Source organism: Gossypium hirsutum, chromosome A05, assembly GCF_007990345.1.
Source record: "Gossypium hirsutum isolate 1008001.06 chromosome A05, Gossypium_hirsutum_v2.1, whole genome shotgun sequence".
Taxonomy (NCBI): domain Eukaryota; kingdom Viridiplantae; phylum Streptophyta; class Magnoliopsida; order Malvales; family Malvaceae; genus Gossypium; species Gossypium hirsutum.
The window spans coordinates 13,113,605-13,138,820 of NC_053428.1; the positions used below are offsets into that span (position 1 = coordinate 13,113,605).

Sequence of the window (25,216 nt, forward strand, 5' to 3'; positions counted from 1 at the left end):
TTATACTGAAAAATCACACTAAGTTCAATTCCCAGAAAGAGAGGTGGATCACGAGGATCGCTTACATACCAGATCTTTCCTAGCCAGAATATCCCTCTATCGTAATTTAATAGCACAATAAATCACTACAATGACACTTGCAAAATATGCAGAACAAAAATAAAGAACACTAGAATTTTAACGAGGTTCAGCAAATTTTGCCTACGTCCTCGGGCACTACCAAATATATTTCACTCCAAAAATACAAGTGAAAGTTTACAAATAGGGAGAGAGAACAATTGCCTTAAGTAGAGAATGGCAAGTGTGGGATGAAGAAAGTAAGAAATGGTTAGGCCTATTTATAGTTGAGGTTCAAGGATCAACTTGCAATGTCCCTATACAATTAGGGACCAAAATTGCAATTATCCCATGCCAACTTTTAACCCAACTTGCCAACCAATTTTACTTTCTACTTTCGGTGCCCACCCTTTTTGACTTTTCAAACAATGGGTGGGTTCCAATAATCTCCACCTTGAAGATTTGATTAGGATAATCTTATCTTCACACAATTCTTTCTGCCTTTGACAACAATACTTGATAGTGCCTTCTTCAACTGTTAAACTTGCAGGATATTGATCAAGTTCAAACAATGTTCGAACTTGGTTGCTGTTACCACCTTGGTCATCATATCTGCGGGATTATCTGCAGTCTTGATCTTCTGAAGACAAATTTTCCCCTCTTCAATAATTTCCCGCACAAAATGGAATCGTACGTCGATATGTTTTGTACGTGCATGATAGACTTGATTCTTTGCTAAATGAATAGCACTTTGACTATCACAATACACGTTAATATGCTCCTGAACCAATCCCAAGGTTTTAGCCATACCTTGTAACCAAATAGCCTCCTTTACAGCCTCTGTTACAGCCATGTACTCGGCTTCTGTGGTTGATAATGCAACTGTAGACTGTAGTGTAGACTTCCAACTTATTGGTCCTCCAGCAAGTGTAAACACATAACCGGTGGTTGATCTTCGCTTGTCCAAATCACCGGCATAGTCAGAATCAACGTACCCAATAACACCTTTACCAAGTGTATTATCCTGCTTGAACAGTAATCCAACATCCACGGTCTTCTGAATATACCGTAGAATCCATTTCACAGCTTGCCAATGTCCTTTTCCAGGATTATGCATATACCTGCTCACTATACTAACTGCCTGTGAAATGTCGGGTCTTGTACACACCATTGCATACATCAAGCTACCCACTGCATTAGAATACGGAACTTGCAACATGTATTCTCGTTCCGTATTCGTCGAAGGAGATAGTTGTGCAGAAAGCTTGAAATGAGAAGCCAACGGGGTACTTACAGGTTTGGTCTGCTCGTTCATGCCAAACTGCTGTAGTACTTTCTTCAAATACTGCTTCTGAGACAAGCTAACTCTGCCATGAGCTCTATCTCTACATATTTCCATGCCAAGAATCTTCTTAGCTTCACCTAGATCTTTCATCTCAAACTCGAGATTGAGTTGAGTCTTCAATCTCTCAATCTCAACTTTGCTCTTAGATGCTATTAGCATATCATCAACATATAAGAGCAAGTATATGAAAGTTCCTTCTTGTAGCTTCTGAAAATATACGCAATGATCAAATTTACTTCTTGTGTACCTTTGCCCTTTCATGAACTGATCAAATCGCTTGTACCACTGCCTCGGAGATTGTTTCAATCCATAAAGCGACTTTGTCAGTTTGCAAACCCAATTTTCTTTATCAGCAACATTGAATCCATCAGGCTGAGTCATATAGATTTCCTCTTCCAAATCACCGTGTAAAAATGCTGTCTTCACATCAAGCTGAACTAGTTCAAGATCGTATTGCGCAACCAAGGCTAGCAAAATTCGAATAGACGAATGCTTCACAACTGGAGAAAACACTTCATTGTAGTCTATTCCTTCTTTCTGAGCGTAACCCTTTGCTACCAATCTAGCCTTGTATCGAATTTCATTTTTACCAGGAAATCCTTCCTTCTTTGCATATACCCATTTGCATTCAATTGCCTTCTTTCCCTTGGGCAGTCTCACCAACTCCCAAGTCCTATTTTTATGAAGAGACTGCATTTCTTCATTCATAGCTTGCTTCCACTTTACACCATCAGAGTTACTTATTGCTTCTGTGTAAGTGGAAGGAACATCATCATCTGCAATTGGAAGTGCATAGGCCACCATATCATCAAAGCGAGCAGGCTTACGAATCTCTCTTCTTGGCCTCCTATATGCAATTGAATCTTGTTGCTGTAGAAGTTCTTGGGTCGAAACTTCTTCATCATTTGTTCTTTCAATATTAGCTGGATCATCATTAACCTTTTCAAACTCCACCTGCTGCAAAGTACTACTGGTTTTGTCATCCTTTTGTGAATCCTCGTTCTTCATCATGGTTGATTCATCAAAAGTTACATCTCTACTGAAAACAATCTTCCTTGTATCAGGACACCAGAGACGGTATCCTTTTACACCACCAGTTATACCCATGAATAATGCTTTCTTTGCTCTTGGGTCTAACTTAGATTCTTTTACATGATAATATGCAGTGGAACCAAAAACATGTAAAGAATCATAATCAGTAGCAGGTTTACCAGTCCACATCTCCATAGGAGTTTTTCCATTTATTGCAGCTGATGGCAATCGGTTAATTAGATGGCACGCATATGTAACTGCCTCAGCCCAAAATTCCTTGCCCAATCCAGCATTGGACAACATACATCGAACTTTCTCCAGTATAGTCCGATTCATGCGTTCTGCCACCCCATTCTGCTGTGGTGTATCTCGAACAGTGAAGTGTCGCACAATGCCCTCATCTTGACATACTTGTAAAAATGGATCATTTTTGTACTCAGTACCATTATCTGATCGAAGTCGTTTGACCTTTCGACCTGTCTGAGTCTCCACCATCTTCTTCCACTTCAGAAATGCATCCAAAACTTCATTTTTTCTTTTCATTAGATACACCCATACTTTTCTTGAATAATCATCAAGAAAAGTGACAAAATAGTGCATACCTCCCAAAGAAGCCACTTTGGTAGGTCCCCACACATCACTGTGAACATAGTCCAGAATTCCTTTCGTATTGTGAATTGCTGAACCAAATTTTACGCTCGTCTGCTTGCCCAGAACACAATGTTCACAGAATTCCAATTTGCAAGAATTTGCACCTTTCAACAAGCCTTGCTTCGCCAAAGTCTGCAAAGCTTTTTCACCAGCATGTCCCAATCGCCTATGCCATAACCTGGTAGCCTCTGAATCTGCATCTTTCGCAGAAGCTGTTGATGTTGATCCAATAACTGTACTTCCATTTAAATAGTACAAGTTATTTCTTCTAGTGCCTTTCATCACCGTCAATACCCCAGCTACTACCTTTAGTAATCCATCTCTTAAAGTGATTGTGAGCCCTTTAGATTCTAGGGCCCCTAATGAGATGAGATTTTTCTTCAAGCTGGGTACATAGCGAACATCTGTCAGAACTTGGATTGAGCCGTCATGGTTCTTCAATTTGATTGTACCTACACCCATTGTCTTACAGGCACTATCATTGCCCATAAAAACAACTCCACCTTCTAGTTCTTCAAGACTAGAAAACCAGTCCTTATTAGGACACATATGGTAAGTACATCCCGAATCCAATATCCACTCATCCGTTTGACATGCCATTGCCATGCCAACCAAGCTAAAGTCTGACTCCTCATCATGCTCCGCTACACATGCATTAGAAATAGACTTGCCCTTTTGTAACTTAGGACAATTCTTTTTCCAATGCCCTTTCTCACGACAAAAGGCACATTCATCTTTGGCGGGTCTCCCTTTGGACTTACCCCTTCTACCAGGTTTGCTGCTGTGTGAACGACCTCTTACTGTTAAAACTTCTGCAGTTGTATCTCTGTGATCTCTTTTATCTTTCTTTCGAGTCTCAGATCTATACAACGCACTACAGACTGCATCAAATGTGATTGAATCTTTCCCATGAAGCAATGTGGTGGTAAGATGATCATATTCATCAGGAAGGGAATTCAACAACAATAATGCCTTGTCTTCATCTTCAAATTTCTCATCCAAATTTAGCAAGTCTGCTAAAATTTTATTGAATGAGTTCACATGGTCATTCATCGACATACCGGGTGCATACGTGAACCGAAAAAGTTTCTTTTTCATATAAAGCCCATTTTCAAGACTTCTCGTTAGAAACTTTTCTTCTAATGTATCCCACAGCTTCTTCGCTGATGTCTCCCTCATGACGGAGTACTTCTGCTCTTTGGCCAAACATAGGCGGATTGTACCACACGCCTGTCTATTGATCTTGGCCCACTCCTTGTCATCCATCTTGTCAGGTTTTTCTTCAAGGGCTATATCCAGCTCTTGCTGACATAAGACATCCAGGATCTCACACTGCCACATACCAAAATTATTGGTACCGTCAAATTTCTCTACTTCAAATTTTGCATTTGTCACAGTAGTCCTTGCTGATGACGATGCTGCTGCCATTTTTCTCCTCAATCCCAACTACTGTATACGTGAACAGTACCGTATACGTGAATAGTGCCGTATACGTGAATAGTATCGTATACGTGAATAGTGCCGTATACGTGAATAGTACCGTAAACGGTCGTATTCCCCAAGTACGAACCTGGCTCTGATACCAATTGTTGCGCGGAAGCGTGTGAAAGAGTAAAATTATTGTACTGAAAAATCACACTAAGTTCAATTCCCAGGAAAGAGAGGTGGATCACGAGGATCGCTTACATACCAGATATTTCCTAGCCAGAATATCCCTCTATCGTAATTTAATAGCACAATAAATCACTACAATGACACTTGCAAAATATGCAGAACAAAAATAAAGAACACTAGAATTTTAACGAGGTTCAGCAAATTTTGCCTACGTCCTCGGGCACTACCAAATATATTTCACTCCAAAAATACAAGTGAAAGTTTACAAATAGGGAGAGAGAACAATTGCCTTAAGTAGAGAATGGCAAGTGTGGGATGAAGAAAGTAAGAAATGGTTAGGCCTATTTATAGTTGAGGTTCAAGGATCAACTTGCAATGTCCCTATACAATTAGGGACCAAAATTGCAATTATCCCATGCCAACTTTTAACCCAACTTGCCAACCAATTTTACTTTCTACTTTCGGTGCCCACCCTTTTTGACTTTTCAAACAATGGGTGGGTTCCAATAGTTACAGAGAATGATTTCAGCTTCAAAGTTTGTTAACGGTGGAAGTTTATTTGAAGAAGAAGAGAAGAAAAAAAACGGAGAAGAAGAAGGTGGAGAATATTAAAGCCATTTCGCATGTCCAGGCAGTGGCGGAACTCTGAAGTTTATATCTATTTTATAAAATAAAATTTCGGCCACACATATGTCATAAATCCAAAAATGTTTATGAAAATTGAAATCTTATTATAAAATTAAAATTTTTAATTGTCATGGTCCAAACCAAGGAACAAAAATTGAATGTTATACATTACATCGAAAACATACAAATAAGGGGTGAGTGAAAACATAATGATAGTTTGACAATTTAAAGATAAAACCAAAGAAATGGTGACATTATGAAAATGAACTTATTTCATACTTCAAAATGAACATGTTGAATTTTGGACTCCTCTTTACTTATAATAGTATAGATAATAAGCGTAAGGCAGTTTAAACTAAACTTTGTGTCTGTCAATTTTAAATTTATGAAACAGAATTTGTCTACTTTTAACAAGACAAAAAAATGGAGAGGATTGTGTGAGCAAAACACAAGTTACTTTATAGGAAAAAAACAAATACAAGTTAGTGGATTTATCCAAACAAAGGCATGGTGGAACCAATTGCAAACTTTCACGTCTTGAAACCCAAACTCGGATTGTTATAACAACCACAATATATGCAAGTATATAAAAATTTTGGTGAAACAGAGCTGAGGTGTTGTAATTTGAAAGCTCCGCGTATGAGATTGAGAATGGCACGTAACTAAAGCGGAGGTATTAAGGGGAGACAAAACGGACCATCTATTCTTGGGTATAGTCGGAGGCATTTCACCACGTCCTATCTCCACCACGATATAATTCATTTTATTTTACAACCATCACATCAATTATGTCTTACCATTTGTTTAATTAATTTTAAGCTCTTGAGTTTCCACATGTGAATTTCGTTTATATTTTACCCAAGGTTTTGATGAAAATATTAGGTGTAAAAATTGAATTTGATTCCAAAATTTAAACATAAAAAATATGAAATCGCAATTTTATTTAATTAAAAATATGTATAATTTTTTAAAAGTTAGGAAAAGAAATTTATGGATAATTTTAAAAGTTATGTTTAAGTCCAGCCTGATTTTAACTTACCTTAGTTCAATCTATAAACATTTCTAATTTCTTTTGTCGTATTTTATGAGTTGAAATTTATTTTAAAATTCTTTGAATTTATATTTATAATTATACTCATTTATAATAATAAAAACTAATAACATACTTTTTTATATTTTAATATGTTCAAAAAAATATTTAAATAAAATAATTTAAACTACTACTTAAAAAGAAATTATTTTATATAAAAATAAATATTTTTTTACTTAAACATTTATAAATACATTTTTACCTTTTCATTGACATCATAATTTAGTATTAAATTGAAAGAGAGGAATTGACATCAGAGGTGAGAAACCGAAAAGCCACTATTGCGTAAAACATTATCTGTATATATAGTTAAAATAAAAATCTAGAAATAAAATCTGTGTTCGACACCTGTCCTGATATTTTCGTTTTTCAGTTTTAAAGGACAAGAGACCGCGCCATTTTACTTTATGTCCTTTTTCTCTCAACTAAAGTTAAGGTCCACACATGCCAAAGGTTTGTACAACCACGTGACAAGTTTTTTTTTAAATTGTTTTTTCTAAATGCTGCATTTTAATTTAAATAGATAGATTCACTGATTCGCAGGAGAATTTATTAGTTCATTTAAAATTTATATGTGATCCAACTGAAAAAATAAAAAATATATTTTCGTGTATTTGATTTAATTTTAAATACGTATTTTTTCAACAATTTAAATATATATTTAGAAGTGTCGGTGTGTATGGATAATTTATAAATCATTTTAGCATATGTCTTCTATCCACTAAAAAAGAAAATTCGTTTTATTAACTTTTCAATTTTTTAAGCAACATATTTGATTACATGCTGATTTACGCATTTAGTGGACTGAAATATTTTATATTAAAAGATATATTTATTAAAATGACTATAGTGAAGTGAAAAAAGGTTTTAATTTGAATTTATTAGTGTTGTGTGCTATTCCTAAATTATATTTTTTTAATTATTTTATTAAATATTATATAAAAATATGAAAAATAAAAATATTTTTATAATTTTAATTATCTTTTAAAGCGTGAGTATTTTAATAATCTCACAATTGGACTAATATCAAATTGACTTATGATATCAATTCAGTTAACAACTTTATATAGTATACATAAAGTTAAAAAATCATTCACGAAAAATGTACTTAATTAAATCGTTAAGTTTTAAAATTACATTAATTAAGTTTTTTAATGAAAATTTAAAGTCTTTAATTTCTTTTCATATAATATTTCAATAGTTTGTATATTTCACACTTTTAATAATTTTTTATTTTTTTTCATTTTTATAATTTTTGTATTCTTTTATAGTTTAAAAATGTAAAAAAATTATTATTTTATTTCATGATGTTATATTAACTAATTGAATTATGGCATAATAAAACTTTAGGACACTATATGTATTATTACAATTTTTAAAAATAAATAAAATATCCATTTAATTAAAAAATTCTTAAAACTCCCAGCAAATGCTGCAATTAATTCTAGTATAGTATTATTAAATGGGTTAAATTATTGGTAGGTTTTTATAGATTTATTTATTTTTTATTATAAAAGAAAGCTATTCACTCATTTTACATTTAATTTTGAAGAAAAAATAAATAAGAATGAAATTAAAGTTTTTTTTAAATAACTCAAATTAATTAATTATTTACGAAAATGATCTATTTTGAATAATGAATTTTAGTGTCATCGTTGTCATTGACGATACCACCCTTCATAATAGCTCAATCATTGTTTTTTTTTTTTTTACTTTAGACTGAAGTGTGTGATTGTATAAAACGTCCAGGAACTTAATGAAACAATTATCCTTTTTAGATTAGATCAAAACATTTTATATACTCACACATTAATTTGGTGTTGCTAGTGGCAACGACGGCAATGAGATTCACTGTTTAAAACATATAATTTTTGTACATAATTTTACAAATAAATCACTTTCGTAAATAATTAATTTAAATTATTTTTAAATAAAACTGAAATTTTTCGTTAAACAAAATTACATATATATTTTTTAAATGACCCATCATTTTAAACACACACAAAAAAAAATATTGAATTACTCATATTTTTGTGAAAAAAAAAGATTTTCATATCTGTTCGTAATTATATATTTGCTTCAAAATTACGAGTACAATAACTAGATTGTTTAGTTTTATGGTAAAGAGATTACCTTGCTCCTAAATTTATAATGTAAGGATCGCTTCAATAATTTAATAGTTACACATTATGAAATTAGACTTAATTTGGAGTAATTTAATTATTAAAGTGAGTAAATAAAGACAAATGATGATAGCATTAATAACTTCCATCAAAGTTATCTCACTTGCCAATAAATAAAATAAAATATGTCAACTTATTATTGGAACATGTGAAATTTAATGTCTCAATAAAAATTTAGAAAGCCTCAATAAATTAACAACAACCGACAACATTAGATAAATAAAAATAGTTTATTACTTTTCATTTATGAATTTGAAATTATAAAAATAAATTCTGAATAGTCGAAAAAAGCAAATAATAAGAGAATTAAAATATTAATAAATATTTAATGTAATAATAAAATATATTATACTTTTAAGGAATGACTTATATTTAAATCTTAAAAATAATATTCTTAAGAGACAATCACATACTCTAAGTATGAACTATAAAAATTATATGAACAAGGAAAAAAAATTGTTAGGATGGGCTTCACAAAGTGGATTTCTTTTAAAAAAAAAAATTTTGAGTACGGGACTAGACCAAAATAACAAAAACACTTTCAACTCTTTTAGTTAGGTTTTTAAGGTTAGGGTTTTAGTTTTTTAAAATAAGGTTGGGTTAGAGTTTTATGGATTTTAGGTTTTATGGGTTTTGAGTTTTTTATTATATATATTTTTAAGTTTTGTATATAGTCTTTATTTTTTTTAATAATTTCTTGAGATATAAAGGTAATAATTATTTAATTTGATATTTACAACCATCGTATTTACATCAATCTTATATTCGAATTATTTGAATTGTAAAATTTAATTTGATTCATAATCGAAACTAGAACTACTCGATTTGATTAACTCTTAGTTTGTAATTTTTTTGAATGCGATTGAGCTTTGATCAATATTTCGATTTTTTTATGTGCAAAAATCTCGCATTTCTTAAGTATGGTTCGATTGATGACAACAGATAAGCGGGTAAATTAAGAATGTACGTCTCCAAAATCCGATCTTCAAACTACATATAAAAAATACAAAATATTAAAATTTAGATAACAATAACATATTTAAATTCATTTAGATTAAATATAATAATAAAAATACCTTTTCCAATTGATCGACCTAAATGTCGTTGCCATCCAAACAGATTAGAGATTTTGACATTATTAATTTTGAAAAAATAAATAAATTGTAATAGAAAATGTAATTAAAAAAATCTTAATACAATTTTAATAATAATAAAAAAGGAGAGTTGAAAGAGAAATAAAAATTAAGTGAGAAATTAAGAGGAAATTAAAAGAGATTTGAAACTATGAAAAAGATAGTTGAAATTGAATTGAAAAAAATAAAAAAAAATTAAATGGGTTTATAAAACAAATTTATTTAAGTTAGTGTTTTCATTTGCCTTCTGGGTTCTCCTTTTTACATTTGTTTGAAGCATCAGAGTTCTTCGGTCCTTCACCTCTTCGACTTAACAAAATAAAAGTAATGATTTATAAGAAAAATAAGAACTTAATTAATAAGTAACTGCATGCAATGTCAGATCAATAAAAACAATTTTTTAGTCTCATTTAAACCAACTTATTTTACATGTTCTTATAACAAATTGATACATATGTTTTTCATTTTTCTCTCATCCTCACTCTAGATAAACTTCACGCAAATTATTAAATAACTGTATTTATTAATAATAATAAAACAATTTGTCCAATTTGGAGTTTTATAGGGACTTAAAAAATAATATTTACACAATATTAAATATAAAGTTTTAAAAAGAATAAATCAAATTCTAGTATTAGTTCTTGTAGTATGTGTAGATTGGAGATTTAGTCCATATACTTTAATTTTATCATTTTTAGCTCTGTATTTTTTAAAAATTTGAACTTTTAATTATAAGTTCCCTTAAAATGGAAAGTTTTTTTATTTAGGCCTTTTGAAAATTTTAAAAATTTAAATTAGTAAATATAAAATTACACTTTGATCCTCTTTAAAAATGATAAAAATTTAATTTAATCATTTAAAAACCATAAAGATATAAACTATTAAAATGATAAAATTACATTTGCATTATTATAAAAAATATAATTTAATTTCAGCCCCTAAAAATTTTTTATAGCTTCGTCCTAAAATCATGACTAAACGACAACCGTTAAATTCATCATGCTATCCAACAAACATATTATCATGTTTACAAAAAATCATATCATTTTAATTGAATAGGTATATAAATAAAAAATATATAAAATGATGGAACGTAACTGTATAAATTGAAACTACATTTCTTTCGTTATATATTGATTTAAATAATTATTTAGTATTAAATTTGACATATATTATTTGTTTGGTGTGGTAATTTTGTTTCAAAAACCAAGGTGAAATCCGGACGGTGTGGTAGGAAGTGAAAACCCATAAAAAAAGGGTTTAGCAGCCACGAGAAGTGAAAGGCAAGAAAGAATCAAGACCCCCGAATATTCTTACACTGAATATAGCCATTTTAAGTTCCCCTCGAATATTCCCTTATTCCTCCCAATTTTCGGTTCAATTCCCACCACTTTATTATTTTAATTCTACAATAAACCTTGGTCAAACCTGATTGACCGACAAGACAAGAGTCATCTGATCAAACGCACAGGATTTTTCGTACCAAAACCAGTAGCTCAGAAGCAGTTGTATCAGATTAGCATGTGTTTGCCTAGGAAGCTTGCTAGAAGGATTCCTGATTTCTTTTTTTGTTCAAAGGGGATTCTTCATTTCAACTTACCATAAGAACCCATTCCCCTGTAATATTCCTTCAGCATAAAAAGATATCCATTGGCTTTTTTTTTTTCTTTTTTTTGTTACATGTCGTTTTTATATCCTTCACATGCTCATAACCTTCCCGTGCCTATAAATACCCTTAACTCTGTTAGGTGACACTACAACACATTCAGAAACCTTTTCCAGGAAAAAAGGGATTATTGAAGTTTTCTTTTCTTTCTCTTTGTTTGGGAAAAAAATGGCTGGAATTGTTGTGGTTTTCGATTTCGATAAAACCATTATCGACCGTGACAGCGATAACTGGGTTGTCGATGAATTGGGCTTTACCGATTTGTTCAACCAGCTTCTTCCCACCATGCCCTGGAATACTCTCATGGTAAACCATAACAATCCCCTGCAACTTCTCTTAGTTTGTGTTTTCCATTTGAATAAAAAGTATTCAAACTCTTTTGCTTACCAACTCTTGAACCTTGTCAAAGTGACAAGCACCTAATCCATTGAGGACAAGAGAACAGACAGTAAAATATAAAATAAAAATCCAACTCCATGTTTACATCTTGAGGCATTTACTTATTTGGTGGTAAACAATTACAGGACACGATGATGAAGGAGATGCATGCACAAGGAACAACCATTGATGACATTGTTGAGGTTCTGAAACGATCTCCAATCCACCCTAGGATCGTCCCAGCTATTAAATCAGCTCATGCTTTAGGGTATGTTTCTCTTCTTATACAGATGGTTTGTTGCAATAGAAAATTTGGGGTGTAATCGAAATGGTTTGAATTTTATTTTTTTTAGGTGTGAACTGAGGATTGTAAGTGATGCAAACATGTTCTTCATTGAGACCATTCTGGAACATCTTGGAGTGAAGGAATGTTTCTCAGAGCTCAACTCAAATCCCAGCTTTGTTGATGAAGAAGGGAGGCTGAGGATCTTCCCTTATCACGATTTCACCAAGACTTCCCATGGCTGCAATCTTTGCCCCCCAAATATGTGCAAGGTATCATATTTTAATTCAATTTTATTCTAGCTTTTATTATTTACAAGTCAATTTCATCCAACTCCAAATTGCTTGGAGTTTTCATTTATCTATTTATTTATTTATTATATATTATTTGTCACTTCCTTTTTCTGACATAAATAAAATCGATGACCTTGACAAGGGTTAACTAATATAATACGATGTTTTAACAACTCTAAACATTGGCTTGTGCTGTGTTGCTACAGGGGGTGATCATTGAAAGGATTCAAGCATGTTTAGAGGGGAAGAAGAAAATCATTTACCTCGGAGATGGCAGTGGGGATTATTGCCCAAGCCTAAGGCTTGGAGAGAGTGACTATGTGATGCCAAGGAAGAATTTTCCAGTATGGGAATTAATATGCAGGAACCCTATGCTCATCAAGGCTGACATTCATGAATGGAGTGATGGCGAAGACCTGGAGCGGGTTCTTCTGGATATCATCAACATGGTATCTGTTGAACATAACTCTGCTCAATTGTTCTCTGTTGACTGTAAACTGCAGACCATTTCAACATCCAACCATGCCCTGCCTCCTGTCCTGCCTGTTCCACAGTAGATGTGTGGTTGCTGCTCAAGTTGTTCAATGGGTTTTGGTTTGATTGTTGGGATTTACGGATTTAATCTTCCCTTACCAAAATACATTGAAAATAAGGGTCTCTAAGTTTCTCATGATTCCAAAGCAATTTTATTCTTTGGAACATGATTGATGAGAATGTATTTATTAAAAAAAAATTACTTCACAATATTTGAAATATATATTAAAGAAAATTTACTTCACTTAAGAGTCTCTAATCTCTGAATGTGTTGTAGCATCACCTAACAGAGTTAAGATAATTTATAGGCACGGAAAGGTTATGAGCATGTGAAGGATAAAAAAATGACATGCAGCAATAAAAAGAAGAAAATAAAGCCAATGGATATCTTTTTATGCTGAAGGAATATTACAGGGGAATGGGTTCTTATGGTAAGTTGAAATGAAGAATCCCCTCTGAACAAAAAAAGAAATCAGGAATCCTTCTACCGAGCTTCCTAGGCAAACACATGCTAATGGTGACTGAGCAAAGGAATATTACATTTTGATTTTTTTTTTTAACTTTTAGGGATAAAGGAATAGTTGTTTTGGTAGTTTTTTTTTTAATTTGATCTCTAAATTTGAATTCTTTTATAATATGATGATATAATATTCTTAGATTGTGCTACATCATTATTTGTAAAAAATTAAAAATAAAAATAATTATAATTTAACTATCATTTTAAATCTTTTTGTAGTTTTACATTTTATATAAATTTTTTAGTGTCATGTAATTAATCTTTAATGGAATCCAAGTTGAATAAGAAAATGTTAGAAAGATAAGTAAAAAGATAAGCAAAATTATCAAATTTATGTTTAAGAACTAAATGTTATAGAGGAAAAAATTCAATCACATATTCAAGTGTTTGTGGGAAAGCACATAATTACATTTAACTGAAAAATAATATAACATACTAAACACTCAAACCACTCCCAATTAATTAAAACACCTAAAAAATTACCAATACCAAACTTACCATAATGGTAAACAAACTTTGCCATAGAAAATTTTACTGCGGAGTGTTACCAGATTAAAGCAGTAAGTTTTATTGAAAGTAGACCTAATTATGTTAGGTCGGGATGGTATAGAATTTTAGACCTGTATTTTAGGTCCAGTTTGAAAATGAATTTAAAATTTTGTCCAATCTAACATATATTTAAATCGTTAAGCTTGAGCCTGAATCGATTGGATTATAATAATTTTTTAGATTATTATTTTTATATAAAAATAAATTTTAAAAATATAATATATCAAATACATTAAAAATATTAAAATAAAAAAATTTCAACAAATTGAATATACAAAAAAAATATATAGATTGAACTCATTTTTTGATTCGACCTGGGCAAAAAATTCTGTCCAAATCCCGACTTGTTTAGAAAATGACCTTATTTTTTAGTTGAACTCATTTTTTGATCTTATATTTTTTAACAGATAATTTAACTCATAAGTATATCTAATTGAAAGAGACGTAACTATGTGTGGATTACTATTGACAACATTTTGGATTAAATATAGATTGTATTTTGCAACTTGCATTCATTATGGTACCTCGAGATGTTCATGGGCTGAGCCAGGCTGGGCCAGGTTCGAGTCAGGCTCAACTAAAAAATCATGTCCATTTATTGGTCCCGGGCTAGGCCGGGTTAAAAATATATTACCCGAGGCCTGACCCATTTTTTAAATGGGTCTTATTTTTTATTCAAGCCCATTTTTCAGGCCTATATTTTTGCCCAAGCCCTTTCACATTTCGAGAGGGCTTTCAGTCCGGGCCGGGCTGAATATCTCGGCCCATAAACACCTCTAAAATTGGTACCTGTTCATTTTTATTTATCATGTAAATTATTCTTTTAAATTTAAATTTCTTGACTCATATAATTATTTTAAAGAGTGATATTTAATAAAATTAAGAAAATGTTATATGTTGTTAGCATAGGATATGAATGGATTAGTAATACAGTAGGCAACAGCCTGAGTAACCTCCACCTATTGAAATGAAAATGTTGGATTGTAAAGTTTATGTTTTATTAATTTTCTCTGGAAAAAGCCATAACCGATTTCAAACACGAGTTGTAACTTCACGTCAATATATACGTTGAATAGTTTTATTTATTTATTTAAATACATACACTTCACTTTTTACAGCTTTCAAGGTCATATAATCCCACCTCTTTGCTTCCCCATTACTAATCCTCCTTTCGCCATTTCAATGTACCATTAAAAAAGAAACTTCCCTTCGCCTCCCTATCAACATTAAAAATTCTCATCTAAACCAAAAAATATTATAAATATTACATTACTAACTAATCTATCCATTTCCCATAATTTTATCTTTTGTTTTAAACTTAGAGATAAAAATTTAAGTTCGCTTTTTTTTCTATTTTCAGTATAGAAATTTTTTTGTTTGTCAAAAATTTGCAATTAATTTTGTTTCATCAATTGTAACGTTTTAAATATCATTACCATATGATGTTCTTTTCATTTCTTTTTCCCCCTTTTCATTTGTTGAGTTGGTAAACAAGATGTATAAAAACAATCAATACCAAAAATTATGTTAGAAATTTTATGTTGGAGTACGATAAAATTATAAAAATTTAAAACCCAAAGTTAAGATTTTTGGATTAAGAAGTTTAAATTATTAATTTTTGTAAAGGACCAAAAATTAATTTATCAATTTATTTAGAAATAGAACTAAATTGACAATTTTTTTAAAATTTGAGGGTTAAATTTATTGAAATTTTTAGAATTTAAATTAAAATGGAAAATTTTGTAAACATTGATAATTAAATTTATTATTAGACTAATAAAAAAATAAAAATTGATGAAAATATTTTATTTTAAAAAATTAAGTGATTAAATAAAAAAGAAATATTGATTTACATTTTTGTAGTTTATTTGTTTATTATATAAATGAGGATCCTGACAGCGTTTGTACAAACATGGAAGTGTATGGATATATTGTGGGGCAATTTCTAAATTCTATCATAAATTGGTATTGTATATTTGGGTGGGATAAAATTTACAGCGGGGTTTGACATGTAACAACACCTTTTCATTAAATAAAGTAATTTAAATTAAACGTAATCTAGGACATGTTTTAAAGGAATTTGACTTGGCATATTCCCGATATTACTTTTTTTTATAAAGGAATTTGACTTGGCATATTCCCGATATTCCAGCCTTTTTTCTCCCACGAGAGAGGTTGGCTAAATAACAAAACAGTCAATAAAATCAAGCTATACAGCAATCACGTTTTGATCTCCCTGTAGTCGCTAAATCAGAGGGCCAATATTCAACCAAAAAGGGTGTGAAAAAACAAAAAAAACAAAACCCATTTCTTTAGGAACTTTCCAAACAGCAAATACCAGACATAGTATTTGACTAAAGAGACCATCTTTGACAACTAATCACAACCGTTAATCTCCATAATCATTCATGAGATGGTTGAGACAATGACACCTCATCCATTTGTATATATATCCCCCATCATTTGTTTTGTTCATCACACAAATTGAATATTGACAGCTTAAAACACTCCATCAAATAGCTATCCCCTTTCTCTTTTGCGAGCCTGAAACTTGTTTTCCTTTCATTGCTTCATATATCGATCACAAATGGCAGCTGCAGGCATAGTTGTGATCTACGATTTTGATAAAACGATCATCGATTGTGATAGCGATAACTGGGTGGTTGATGAGTTGGGCGCCACTGAATTGTTCAATCAACTTCTTCCCACCATGCCCTGGAATTCTCTGATGGTCCGTCTTTGGTTTCTGGTTTTTCATGTTGCATGTTCTTGGTTTACATGCATATATCTATTTTTCCTTCTTTTCAAGCAAAGAACTAGACTTGTTAATATCATTGTCAAAATTCTTACAGGATCGAATTATGAAAGAACTTCATTCCCAAGGTATAAGAATTGAGGATATTGCGACTGTTCTGAAAAGATCACCAATACATCCCCGAATCATCGAAGCTATTAAATCGGCTCATGCTTTAGGGTATGCATTGTACTTTTTCTCTGAATGTCAGGTTTTCTCGCTACGAAAAAAATTAACTGCTAAAAGTTTTGGTGTGGACATTGTCGGCTTTCAGATGCGATTTGAAGATTGTGAGCGACGCAAACACTTTCTTCATTGAGACAATCTTGGAGCATCACGGCCTGAAGGAATGCTTTTCGGAGATCAATACGAACCCTGGGTTTGTCGATGAACAAGGCAGGCTGAGGATCTTCCCTCACCATGATTTCACCAAATCTTCTCATGGATGTCAACATTCCAGCTGCCCTCCCAATATGTGCAAGGTATATACATAATAATTTTTTCAACTTAAAAATTCATAAATAACAATGACACCATATATGCATGTATTAAACATGATACAGGAAAAAAATTAAAGTAGTAAAGATGCCTCTGTTTGCTGCATGACAAAATTAAATTGAATTATTTAAAAATTTTACGTGCACGAAATAAAATCCAAACTTCAAGTATGATTAGATAGCTGCAACTTTTTATATATTATCATCTTAAGTTGTTTCCCATGTAATTGACAATTCCCTTCGTAAATATAGGGTATCGTGATTGAAAGGATCCAAGCATCTCTGTCCATGGAGGATCAAAAGAAAACAATAATCTACCTTGGGGATGGGCTTGGTGATTTCTGCCCAACTTTGAAGCTTGGTGATGGAGACTATGTGATGCCAAGGAAGGGTTTTCCAGTTTGGGACTTGATTTGCAATAACAGGAAGCTAGTTAATGCAGAAATATGCGAATGGAGCGACGGGGAGGAGTTCGAAAATGTATTATTCCACCTTATTAGCCGGATTATTTCCATTGACAGAAACAACACTAGTGCCAAAATGGGTCAGCTCTATTCAGTTGATTGTAAACTAGAAACGATGCCGTTGCCTGTCGCCACAGGCCATGAAGCCTTCCCCCTGGCCCTTCCCGTTCTTCATTAGAAGCCAAATTAGTTGAAAGTCAAAATGACTGATGAATTTGATGTCTTTTAGCTTTCTAAGATTACTATTGCAGTAATTAATATCTAGTTTTGACCGTAGACAAACATTAAATAATTGAGTGGGAGTGTATTTTTTTTTTTTGGGTTGAAATAACATGTAATTCATTTTATTGATCTAAAAAGGTTATTATTGTCCCTTTATTTTATAACTTCAATTTCGTTACATATTGTACCATTAGGGATTCTAATATACAGAATAAATAGAGTTTGGTTGCTTCAAAAGCAGATCTACCTATCGGATAAAGATACACTGGAACAGTAATAAGTTGGACGGGGGTAACATAAGCGATTCCCAAATCTTAGATCCCAACACAACTAGTGTAGCCTGCAATATGAACATAAAGGTTAATGATATGGTGTATATGATGGACATAGTAAAGGAGTCTCAAGTGATAGAAACTTGGGAATAGTTGCAATGAAAAACCTCTATTGGCCAAAAATACCGAATGGCTTGAAAGAGTGGAGGCAATACAAATGTCAGGGCTTATTGTATTAATTTGTCTAGTACAGGAGGAAATGCTACAACAACTAGAAAAGAATCAATATGGATGGAATTAAATGCGTTGTGAGGGTATAGTCGTACGCCATCATGCATGACAAAAATATTAAACTCCAGAAATTAACTCGAGTAAAAATAAATAAATCCATTTAAGATCGGATTAAGATTTAAAAATTTAAAATTTGAATTAATCAAACTCATTTTCAAGTTCTTAATAAATTATTATATTTATTTATTTTATATATTATGTAATTTGTGTATTAAAATATATGTCAAATTATTTATATAATAAAAAATCACTGCAAAATTCATATACCAAATTAGATACGTGAGTTGAGAGCAAGATGACGAATCACAGGATGGAACGATTGCGACTGTTCTTAACCAATTGGTTATCTATTCTGCACCACTAATAGCGATCAATAACATTTTGGAGGAGGATTGTGCAATGTCTTCAGATGCGTAGCCGGTTGCTTTTAAAGGTGTCGGCTGAGTTTTTCTAAACTTCAGCTGTTTATTCTACCAAAAAAAGGAGGGCTACGAGTCTAGGACACACCTACACCATAACTTTGATTATTTATTTAGATAGTGGTCTGGACTGCCTCTAATCCCGCGTGACTGCTACTTATTATACAAAATGTATGTGTTCTTACTTTCTACACCTTTGAAAGTCACATAATTCCACCTCTTGGCTTCCTATTATTATTCCTCTCTTTAGCTATTTCAAAGTAGCATTATCAAGAAATTTCCTTTCGGCTCCCTCACAATATCATATTCCATCAAGTTTTAACTCAATTTACATTTGTTATTAATTATTGTAATAAGTAAAAAGATATAAAATTATAAATTTTGAATTATTTTATTGAAGTTTAGGTTATTTTAATTTTTTTATAATTGAATTAAGTATAATAAAATTGTTTTAAAAAATGGAAACGAATCTTTTAACATTCAAGTCTGTGGATAATTCATCACAACTGCTCTAGAAATTATTCGACATGTAACAAAGACCTTCTTATTGACATTTCATAAAATAAAATAATTTAAATTAAAGAAAGTTAAGAAATTCAATTAAATACAGCATATATAAATTCTATTGTTATGTGGATACGTTTTAAGAAGACCTTTTTCTTTTCGAAAGGCATTTGACTTGGCATATTCCCAACATTCTTGCCACAATATTTTGATCTTTCAATAGTTAGCACCTCAAAGGGACAATATTCCACCAAAAAAAGAATAAAGAAGAAAAAGAAAGGAACCCAATTTTCCAAACAGCAAATGCCAGGCATAGAATATTAGACTAAACAGACCACCCTTGACAACTAATTAATCACAACCCTTCATCTCCAAAACCATCCATGAGGCAGTTAAGGCAATGACACCTACTTTATCTTATACAAATACCCTATTATTTGTTCTATTTTATCAAATACTATTTTGTGTAAAACCCTCGATCAAATAGATAAGCCTTTTTCTGTTCTTATCTTTTTTGCGAGTGCAAAACTTCTTTTTTCTCCTTGCTTCGTACATCAATCACAAATGGCAGCATCAGGCATAGTTGTGATCTTTGATTTCGACAAAACGATTATCGATTGTGACAGTGATAACTGGGTGGTGGATGAGTCGGGTGCCACCGAGTTATTCAATCAACTTCTTCCTACCATGCCCTGGAACTCTCTTATGGTTAGTCTTTGATTTCTTGTATTTCACGTTGCATGTTCTTGGTTTATGTATATTCTTGCTCTGTTTGCTTTCTTAATTCCAATCAAACAACTAGACTTGTTCATATCACTGTTAAATTATTACAGGATCAAATGATGAAAGAACTTCATTCTAAAGGTACAAAAATTGAGGATATTGCGGCTGTTCTGAAAAGATCACCAATACATCCTCGAATCGTCGAAGCTCTATTTCTTCTCTCATTTATTATATTGAACTTTCTTCTGCATGTCAGGTTTTCTCGCTAGGAAAAAATTTTAAATACTAAAAGTTTTGGTGTGGATATTGTGTTTCAGATGTGATTTGAAGATTGTGAGCGATGCAAACACCTTCTTCATCGAGACAATCTTGGAACATCACGGCCTAAAGGAATGCTTTTTGGAGATCAATACGAACCCTGGATTTGTCGATCAACAAGGCAGGCTCAGGATCTTCCCTCATCATGATTTCACCAAATCTTCTCATGGATGTCAGCATCCCAGCTGCCCTCCAAATATGTGCAAGGTACGCACATAGTAATTTTTTTCAACTAAAAAATTTATAAATAACAATGATCCCATTTATGCATCTATCAAATATGACATAAGAATTGTTCAAAAATAAATAAATAAATAAAATGACATAAGAAAAAAAAAAAACTTTTTATAGTTGTAAAGTTGCCTTTGTCTCCTGCAATGCAAAACAAAATTATTTAATTAGTTTTTGACCCGAAGTTAGAGGAACGATCTTTAGGATCATGATAAATAACATAATTTCTGGAAAATTTTACGTGCACGAAATGAAATCCAAACTCCAAAGCATGATAATTAGCTGCAACTTATTTTATGTTATCATCTTAAGTTCTTTCCCGTGTAATTGACCAATCCTTTTTTGAATATAGGGTATTGTGATTGAGAGGATCCAAGCATCTCTATCTATGGACGACCCAAAGAAAACAATAATCTACCTTGGCGATGGGCTTGGTGATTTTTGCCCAAGTTTGAAGCTTGGTGATGGAGACTACGTGATGCCACGGAAAGATTTTCCAGTTTGGGACTTGATTTGCAAAAACCGGAGTCTAATTAAGGCACAAATATGTGAATGGAGCAATGGGGAGGGGTTTAAAACTGTATTACTCCACCTTATTAGCCGAATTATTTCGGTAGAGGGAAACAACACTAGTGCCAATATTGATCAGCTCTATTCAGTTGATTGCAAACTAGAAACGATGTCGTTGCCTGCCGCCACCGGCCCTGAAACCTTCCCTCAAGCCATTCATGTTCTTCATTAGAAGCTGATCGTCAAAATGGCCAATGAAGTTGATGTCTTTTAGCTTTTTAGGATAACTATTGCAGACTTGCACTAACTAGTACTCTCTAGTTTCAATAGTAGGAAAACGTCAAGTAATTGTAGTGGAACTATATATTTTTTATTGAAATAAAATCCTATTCATTTTATTACTCGAAAAAAGTTTGTTGAAAGAAATGTAAGCGTACGTGTTCTATTTGTACCAATATATTGGTGCCAATCATAAATCAAAGAAGATCCAAGTTCTAAGATAAAAATTTATTCCGAGTATAATTTAATTGTAAAATTCTTTATTATTTTGACAAAGTTGCAATAAATTTATAGTTCAATTAAAATTATATTTATTATATTATTTTAAAATTCATGTATAAATTTTTCACCCACTATACTATAATTTTATTAATCCATACAATCCATTTTGAAAATAACAATAATAAGTCTTGATATAAGAAATTCCTTGTCTTGTCCGACGAGATTAATGGATTAGCAATTAGGTACTCATCAGCCTATATTACCTCGTGAAGAGCTGGGTTTGTAGCGATGATACTTTATAAAATTTTCTGAAAATAACAGAGAAAAAAGAAGACAGAAGCATAAGCAAGGAATAATGGAAACTTGGATTTCAAACACAAGTCGTGACTTACACATAATTACGTTGAACAAATATAAAATAGTAGTGTCAACCATGAAAACACTCTGGTCTTTGGGTGGACAGTTTAATTTATAATTACCCACTAAAGTCCCAGGGCAGAAAAATATCAGATGACACACCCACAACATTTCTTATTTGTTTATATGGATTGGACTGCCTTTAATCCCACGTGACTGCTACTTATTATAAATACTTTAAGGGACTTATTTTAGGGAAACTATATTAATGGTAATTTAATTATGTTTGTGCTTTTATTTTGATATTTCAATATAAAAAAAATTTAATTTAGATATTAATGTTTGTATTTATTTCTGTTTTGGTCATCTGTCTTACGAAATTTTTTTTTAACTCGTATAATAACATATTTAATTCTCAATAATTACATATTCTATCAATATAATTCCACTTCTAAATATTTCAATAAATTTAACTCTTTATATTTACAAATTAAAAATAAAATTATGTCAAACCTACCTTCATCATTAATACGTGAACACAAAATCTTAATTACTGCTCCTTTAGGGTTTGGATTTATTTTAGTTTTGAAGGTCATATAATTACACCTCTTAGCTTCCTAATACCGCGTATGTTTTATTCTTCTCTTCAGTGTTATTTTATTTTATTTTTGAAAGTCTATTTAGCTATTCAAAGTAGCAGAAAATGGTAGCTTCCCTTCGGCTCCCTTGATTGACATATAACGAGACCTTCTGACCTTCCTATTGACTTCCTCATAAAATAAAAGTATATTGAGAAATTCAAATAAATTAAGCATACCTATATCTTTTCTCTTTTTTAAAGGACTTTGACTTGGCATATTACCAATATTCCAGCATTTTTTTCCACGACAGAGAGGTTGACTAACAACAAAATAGTCAAAAAAACATCAAATTTTGAATTTTTCATCTTTCAATAGACAGCAAATCAAAGAGTCAATATCCCACCAAAAAAAGGAGTCTGAAAAACAAAACCCATTCCTTTAGGAACTTTCCAAACAACAAATACCAGACATAAAATTTGACTAAAGAGACCACCCTTGACTATGAATCCCAACCCTTGATTTCCAAAATCATCCATGTGACCATTGCAATAACAGCACCTCATCCATCTATATAAATACCTTCTCATTATCACACAAATTTGATATAGTAAAGCCCTTCTCTTGATTTGTTATCTTTTCTGCGTGTGTGAAACTTTTTTTATTTTTCTTTTTGCTTCATACATTGATCACAAATGGCAGCATCAGACATAGTTGTGATCTTCGATTTCGATAAAACGATTATCGATTGTGACAGTGACAATTGGGTGGTTGATGAGTTGGGCGCCACCGAGTTGTTCAATCAGCTTCTTCCCACCATGCCCTGGAATTCTCTTATGGTTAGTCTTTAATTAATTTCTTATTTTTTATGTTGCATGTTCTTAATTTCTTTTTCATTTCTTTCCAATCAAATTCAGTCGTTTATATCATTGTCAAAATTATTACAGGATCGAATGATGAAAGAACTTCATTCGCAAGGAACAACGATTGAGGATATTGCAGCCGTTCTAAAAAGAACTCCAATACATCTCCAAATCATCGAAGCCATTAAATCCGCTCATGCCTTAGGGTATGTATGCATATTTTCTTTTATCTTTGTTTATATGGAACTTTCCTCTGCATGTCAGGTTTTCTCACTGGGAAACGATAAGAAACTAAATGTTTTGGTATTGATATTGTCTTTCAGATGTGATTTGAAGATTGTAAGCGACGCAAACACCTTCTTCATCGACACAATTTTGGAGCATCATGGCCTCCAGGAATGCTTTTCGGAGATCAATACAAACCCTGGGTTTGTCGATGAACAAGGCAGGCTAAGGATCTTTCCTCACCATGATTTCACCAAATCATCTCACGGATGTGATCATCCCAGCTGCCCTCCCAATATGTGCAAGGTATATATGTATTGTAATTTTTTCAACTTAAAACTTAATAAATAACAATGGCCCCATATCTACAATTTATTTTATTATGTACCAATTATAAGCACCTAATCATTGAGGGACAAGGGGATAGCTAGTAACAATGGCACCATCAAACATGCGATTGGAAACAAAAAAGCTTCCTTTAAAAGTTTAAATCTGTACTTGGTTTCCTGCATGATAATCTTTAGAGGATGATGACAAATCGCATAATTTTTGAGAAATTTTACGTGAACGAATTGAAATTAAAAGTCCAAATTAAATTATGATAATTAACGTAACTTATTTTATGTTATCATCTTAAGTTGTTTCCATGTAATTGACCCTTCCTTTCTTAAATATAGGGTATTGTGATTGAAAAGATCCAAGCATCTCTATGCATGGAGGACCAAAAGAAAACAATAATCTACCTTGGTGATGGGCTCGGTGACTTCTGCCCAACTTTGAAGCTTGGTGATGGAGACTATGTGATGCCAAGGAAAGATTTCCCAGTTTGGGACTTGATTTGCAAAAACAGGAGTCTAATTAAGGCACAAATATACGAATGGAGCGATGGGGAGGAGTTTAAAAGTGTATTGCTCCGCCTTATTAGCCGGATTATTTCCATTGACGGAAACAACACTAATGCCAATATTGGTCAGCTCTATTCAGTTGATTGCAAACTAAATACGATGGCGTTGCCAGTCACCACCGGCCATGAAGCCTTCCCCCAGGCCCTTCCCGTTCTTCATTAGTTGAAAGTCAAAATCACAAATGAATTTGATGTCTTTTAGCTTCCTACAATATTACTATTGCAATAATTAATCTCTAGTTTTGATGGTAGGAAACGTCAAATAATTGAGTGGAAGTGTATTTTTCTTTATTTATTGAAATAACATTCTATTCATATTTTTAATCTAAAAAAGGGTAGTCTTCTTTTTTGACCCCAAGACGTGTCATGGCCTTAATTTAAGAGTGGTTGAAATATTTGTAAATAAAAGTTAGCCAAAAGAAGATATCACTGCAAACCAAATTAGATTCGTAGGTTTTGTTGAAACTGTGTATTATTTGTACCAAAATATTGATTCCAATCATAACTCAAAGTGGACCCAAGTTTTAAGACAAAAACTTATTCCTAATTTTTTTGTCCATCACTTAAAATAACCATACCATGCCATTGGCA

At 32.0% G+C, this 25,216-nt stretch overlaps 3 protein-coding genes across 4 annotated transcripts; all 3 read left to right on the forward strand.

The window, feature by feature from the left end:
* The first annotated feature begins 11,335 nt into the window (after positions 1-11,335).
* LOC107906116 (inorganic pyrophosphatase 1) lies at positions 11,336-13,130 on the forward strand. Its single transcript, XM_016832994.2, has 4 exons — positions 11,336-11,704; positions 11,923-12,044; positions 12,130-12,331; positions 12,559-13,130. Exons 1-4 carry the CDS (start codon positions 11,567-11,569, stop codon positions 12,907-12,909), a joined length of 813 nt encoding a protein of 270 aa, XP_016688483.2. The 5' UTR covers positions 11,336-11,566; the 3' UTR covers positions 12,910-13,130.
* A 3,299-nt stretch (positions 13,131-16,429) lies between these two features.
* On the forward strand, positions 16,430-21,608 carry LOC121229364 (inorganic pyrophosphatase 2). 2 transcript variants are annotated; one of them, XM_041113487.1, is made up of 4 exons: positions 16,430-16,683; positions 16,805-16,926; positions 17,021-17,228; positions 17,496-18,085. In XM_041113487.1, exons 1-4 carry the CDS (start codon positions 16,540-16,542, stop codon positions 17,883-17,885), a joined length of 864 nt encoding a protein of 287 aa, XP_040969421.1. In that variant the 5' UTR covers positions 16,430-16,539; the 3' UTR covers positions 17,886-18,085. The 2 variants fall into 2 exon arrangements, with proteins under 2 accessions (XP_040969421.1, XP_040969422.1); XM_041113488.1 differs by lacking the exons at positions 17,021-17,228; positions 17,496-18,085 and adding exons at positions 20,456-20,663; positions 21,040-21,608 and having other exon boundaries at positions 16,436-16,683.
* Positions 21,609-23,220: 1,612 nt separating this feature from the next.
* On the forward strand, positions 23,221-24,977 carry LOC121229365 (inorganic pyrophosphatase 2). Its single transcript, XM_041113489.1, has 4 exons — positions 23,221-23,472; positions 23,581-23,702; positions 23,820-24,027; positions 24,399-24,977. The coding sequence occupies exons 1-4, from the start codon at positions 23,329-23,331 to the stop codon at positions 24,786-24,788; spliced, it is 864 nt and encodes a 287-aa protein (XP_040969423.1). The 5' UTR covers positions 23,221-23,328; the 3' UTR covers positions 24,789-24,977.
* Positions 24,978-25,216: the final 239 nt, after the last annotated feature.

Excerpts from the sequence above, each read along its gene's own strand:
- LOC107906116 (XM_016832994.2), top strand. The coding sequence starts at position 11,567 with ATGGCTGGAATTGTTGTGGTTTTCGATTTCGATAAAACCATTATCGAC. Across the intron at positions 11,705-11,922 it reads TGCCCTGGAATACTCTCATG|GACACGATGATGAAGGAGAT; the intron begins GTAAACCATAAC and ends AAACAATTACAG. Across the intron at positions 12,332-12,558 it reads GCCCCCCAAATATGTGCAAG|GGGGTGATCATTGAAAGGAT; the intron begins GTATCATATTTT and ends GTGTTGCTACAG.
- LOC121229364 (XM_041113487.1), top strand. The coding sequence starts at position 16,540 with ATGGCAGCTGCAGGCATAGTTGTGATCTACGATTTTGATAAAACGATC. Across the intron at positions 16,684-16,804 it reads TGCCCTGGAATTCTCTGATG|GATCGAATTATGAAAGAACT; the intron begins GTCCGTCTTTGG and ends AAATTCTTACAG. Across the intron at positions 16,927-17,020 it reads AAATCGGCTCATGCTTTAGG|ATGCGATTTGAAGATTGTGA; the intron begins GTATGCATTGTA and ends GTCGGCTTTCAG.
- LOC121229365 (XM_041113489.1), top strand. The coding sequence starts at position 23,329 with ATGGCAGCATCAGACATAGTTGTGATCTTCGATTTCGATAAAACGATT. Across the intron at positions 23,473-23,580 it reads TGCCCTGGAATTCTCTTATG|GATCGAATGATGAAAGAACT; the intron begins GTTAGTCTTTAA and ends AAATTATTACAG. Across the intron at positions 24,028-24,398 it reads GCCCTCCCAATATGTGCAAG|GGTATTGTGATTGAAAAGAT; the intron begins GTATATATGTAT and ends TCTTAAATATAG.